Source organism: Engraulis encrasicolus, chromosome 24, assembly GCF_034702125.1.
Source record: "Engraulis encrasicolus isolate BLACKSEA-1 chromosome 24, IST_EnEncr_1.0, whole genome shotgun sequence".
Lineage (NCBI taxonomy): Eukaryota > Metazoa > Chordata > Actinopteri > Clupeiformes > Engraulidae > Engraulis > Engraulis encrasicolus.
The window spans coordinates 9,284,677-9,289,676 of NC_085880.1; the positions used below are offsets into that span (position 1 = coordinate 9,284,677).

The 5,000-nt window shown below is 42.9% G+C and overlaps 1 protein-coding gene across 2 annotated transcripts in view; it reads right to left on the bottom strand.

The window, feature by feature from the left end:
• disc1 (DISC1 scaffold protein) overlaps window positions 1–5,000 on the bottom strand; it is a 103,952-nt gene that overhangs the window by 14,625 nt on the left and 84,327 nt on the right. For both annotated transcript variants that reach the window (XM_063191570.1, XM_063191571.1), the window contains exon 14: window positions 1,070–1,178. In XM_063191570.1, coding sequence (XP_063047640.1) covers window positions 1,070–1,178 — 109 coding nt within the window. The remainder of the gene's footprint in view (window positions 1–1,069; window positions 1,179–5,000) is intronic.

Sequence of the window (5,000 nt, forward strand, 5' to 3'; positions counted from 1 at the left end):
TATCTTTCACAGTGGAGATAAATGCTTTATGCTCAGATGAACTGATGTGATGGACTCAATAGAATAGAAGAATAGAAAAGCTAAGTTCAACAGAGACACGTGCAAAGTAAAACCTCGCAAAAGATATATACGTATGTAGCCTGTTTGCCTATTCCACTGAGGCACGTTTTCAGGGAAACAACAATGCGCACACGCTGCTGATCTTGTGTTTTACATAACTTTTATGGGAAACCAGCAGACCAAGCACTTTAGAATGTCAAAGAACCCATTACAATCCAGAGGCCATGCCACCATGCATGCAAGAAGAATGGCTGTTGGCAAAAAATTCACTGACTATCAGCAAAATAGGCAGAGGCAGACCCATTCTATCAGGCAGAACTATCAGCTTCAATCTTCGTGGTTTTGGATTTACAAAAAAAAGACAATAACTTTATATTTTCAGTGAAAGCCAAATAGCAGACCGCACTTTGCTACATTACAAACATGACCTCACTCAAACAGATACACACAAACATAAAGACATTATGCATGGATGGACACATACACACCCATGAAGACATGCACAAGCGTAACGGATGGCAACTAGGAGACTTTGCCAGTAGAACATTGGTCAACTTCCCTCACGAATCCCCATGCAGATGTGATAGCAAACCTTTAGGTCAGTAGTTTTACACCTGTGCTCCCGTGCCAGAGGGTTGCTGTGAGGTATTGAGTTCTAGCACCAGGTGTCGGACTGCTCAATCTGACCTCCGCTATGCTGATGACGTGACCCTGATGGGAGCGAGGTTTAGGGGGATATGTGTATCAGATGCTAACTAGCAGAGATAGGCAGTAACATGTTAGTAAACGTTACCCCCAAAGCTTCATAGAGATGGTGTGGTGGACAGCGGTCGAATTACTTCAGTTACAAATGGAACAAATGGAACAAATGGAACACACAATGCTTGCATACAGACACAGACACAGGCACAGGCACAGACACAGACACAGACACAGACACAGACACAGACACACACACAGACACACACACAGACACACACACACAGGTGTTTTTTACAGTAAAGGATATGTGTCAGGTGCTGGTCCTTGTTGTCGATGGCAGTCTGCAGCTGGTCCTCCAGGGAGAGAAGCTGATCACTGATCCTCTCACACTGGCCCTCCACGTCACTACACATGTCCTGCGGACGGAGGAGAAAGAAAGAAAGAAAAAAATTAGTAATGCAGGCACGCACGCACACACACACACACACACACACACACACACACACACACACACACACACACACACACACACACACAGTGGCATGTACAGACACACACACACCAACCGAGATGCACGCATGCACGCACGCACGCACACACACACACACACACACACACACACACACACACACACACAGTGGTGTGCACAGACACACACACACAATTGGGAGTGGTGTAAACTGTGTGATCAGCAGAGATCATTGACTTGCAGCACCTGTTATAAACCACCAACATCTGCACACTTTTATAGCCTCGTCTGAAACCATGATGTGTGTATGAGTAAACTACCTACTGCTAAAATGTGGTGTGTGTGTGTGTGTGTGTGTGTGTGTGTGTGTGTGTGTGTGTGTGTGTGTGTGTGTGTGTGTGTGTGTGTGTGTGTGTGTGTGTGTGTGTGTGTGTGTGTGTGTGTTTGTGTGTGTGTGCGTGCGCGCATGTGTGTGTCTGTGCACAGTGTGCGTCTGGGTGTGTATGCATACATGCTGTATGTCTGTGTGTGCTGGTGCGGCACTGAGCACATGGGCAGGAGTGAAATAATTGGGCCAGTTCCATCTGGTGGGTCTGCCCCAGTTCCATCACACATCACACTGAATCACCACTTTCTATTCCTCTAATTCCTTTCTTTCTTTCTTTCTTTCTTTCTTTCTTTCTTTCTTTCTTTCTTTCTTTCTTTCTTTCTTTCTTTCTTTCTTTCTTTCTCTTCCTTCATTTCCACTACTTTGTACTCTTCTCTTTACTTTCTCTCATTCATAGATCCTTTTTCTCTTCCCATCCTCCCACCACATCCTATATCTTTTTCTTCCTTTCTTTCTTTTTTTCCTTCATTCTTCCGCTATTCCTGTCTCTCTTTCTATTTCTTTCTTTCTTTCTCATTTTCTTCCTTTATTTCTCTCTTTCTTTATATCCTCTCTCTTTCATTATATCTATTTTAGAATATTTGGATGCCCAGTCAGATGGTCTGTGGGCGGAAGAAACCGACTCATTTCCTCAGGTGAGAACTCTCCAGGGCTTTGTGTGTGTGTGTGTGTGTGTGTGTGTGTGTGTGTGTGTGTGTGTGTGTGTGTGTGTGTGTGTGTGTGTGTGTGTGTGTGTGTGTGTGTGTGTGTGTGTGTGTGTGTGTGTGTGTGTGTGTGTGTGTGTGTGTGTGTGTTCACGTGAGCTAGACCAATCTCTCCTCTGGGCCTCACACTATCTGAATAAGCAGCAGAGAATAACCAACCTCACAGCTATTTATACCTCCAGTAATGAGACAGAAAGCACTATATGGAAGCGACACAGAACAATATGACATTTAGGCTCCAGAACACAAAGAATGAGGTGCTATTATTCTTGCATTTAAAGGTGCACTGTGTAGGATGGTGGCCAGAGTAGGCATTGCCACTATGCTGCTCATTACAAACGTGCTGCCTATTGCCAAATTTGATCTTTTCATGAATATTTGCTAAATGATAATCTCATATTTACTAGTATGACCAATGTACTGTATAGTAAGTTTTGCAGGTCAACATGGTGGACCAGGGAGAAGATCCCCCTTTTCATGTGTGAAAAGGGCAATTTTTCCAGTCATAAAGAATACTTTTCCAGTCATAATGAATTTGACAGTGGCGGTAAGTATTGTAACGCGCTCAACTCAACCAAAGTAAAAAAAACTGGGTGCTCATTCCTCAAAAATATATGAAATAAAGAGAACAGGACAGCACTCCAAGTTTTGAGTTTCACTGCCCGCGAGTATGAATTCTGGAAATAAACTACTAAAAATATTACACAGTGCACCTTTAAATATTTCTTCCTAAAAATACACTTTTAGGTCCAAAATCCCTTGACTATTTTTGCAATGTGAAATAAACCGTTTTTGTTATCTACATAGGCAGAAATGTTTATAGTCTAGTTGGGACAGTAAATAGTGCAGGTAGAGGCTGATGCATGCCCATTCGAATCTTATACACATATGTATGTATATTGAATCTAAAAATCCTGTCTAAACTAAAGCTTCTCACTGATCCAGGTCATCTTAGTTATTCACATACATTCTTCAAAATAAGATGGACAGGAACCAAGTTCCTGCAACAGTAGAAAAAAGCTGTAGTGTTTTGCGAAATCCATACAAAAAATCCATCTCCCTGCCAATACAATACATATGAAGATGCATCAAGTCTGTCCACTGTTCACCCATCAATACAGCGACCTTGAGCAGTCTCGAGTCTTCAGCCAACGTCTCAGTGATTTATCAATAGCCAAGCGCTTCCCAAACTGGGGGTTGGGACCCCTGGTGGGGCCACAAAGGTACTGCAGAGGGGACGCAGAGCATTTGTATAAAACCCTTAATATACAGGTATGTTTTCATATAATATAACCATTCCAATTGGTTAGTAACAGTCTTGATTAGTGTACTGTATTTACCTTTCCTTACATTTCTACATTAAAATCCAGGGACACTGTGAGATTTTTAGCTGTTTATTTCCAGAATTCATGCCGCCCATTCACTAATGTTACCTTTTTCATGAATACTTACCACCACCATCAAATTCTAAGTATTCATTTTGACTGGAAAAATTGCACTTTTCATACATGAAAAGGGGGATCTTCTCCATGGTCCGCCATTTTGAATTTCCAAAAATAGCCATTTTTAGCTGCAAAAATGACTCTACTTGGACCATACTAGAAAATATTTCTTTATTACTTAGTAAACTTTCATGTAAAGATCAAATTTGGCAATAGGCAGCCCAGTTTCAATGAGCAGCATAGTTGCAGTACCTTTTTTGACCATTTCCTGCACAGTGTCCCTTTAAGGGACAAGAGATATTTGCCATTTGGATCAAGAGAGGTAGCCTAGTGGACATATTCCTATGTGCAAAAGGGGGACTCACCTGAAAAAGCTTGGGAACCACTGCAATAATCAACAGTGAACTGACTAGCAAATTGAGCTGTAAGACACACAGGACCTCCTGCATTCAGTGCATTCGATCTAATTTGGACTGGCCTACAGCAGTGAAGCGTTAATGGAAACCATTCCTCTCTGTTTGGTGTGTGTGTGTGTGTGTGTGTGTGTGTGTGTGTGTGTGTGTGTGTGTGTGTGTGTGTGTGTGTGTGTGTGTGTGTGTGTGTGTGTGTGTGTGTGTGTGTGTGTGTGTGTGTGTGTGTGTACATGCTAAGGGACACCACTCTTCCTTGGTTTAGGGGGGCATGAATAATTGCGTATTAATGATTGCCGCCATTGATGTGGAGGATGATGGAAAGCAACCCCCCCACGCGTACACACACACATACACACACACATACACACACAGAGATAAAGATAAAGATAAAGATAAAGATAAAGATAAAGAGAAAGATAAAGAGAAAGAGTGAGAAGGGGTGAGAGACGAACACATACTGGATGATTGATAGAGAGAGAGAGAGAGAGAGAGAGAGAGAGAGAGAGAGAGAGAGAGAGAAAGAGAGAGAGAGAGAGAGAGAGAGAGAGAGAGAGAGAGAGAAGAGTGAGATGGAAAGACAGTGGCAAAGAGATAGTGGTGATGGACAGTGCAGCCAGTGATGTGCTTTGTACTAGTACGGCAAACAGGCGAGCCTTGGCTAAGTGGAAATCATTCTATTAGAGAGAGAGGGACCAGCTACCAGCTATAGCACAGTGGTTCTCTCTGTCCCTCTCCCTCTCTCTCCCCCCCCCCCCCTCTCTCTCGCTCTCCTTCAGCTCGCTCTCATTTTCTTCTCATTTGGAGAAAGTCAAGACAGATTAT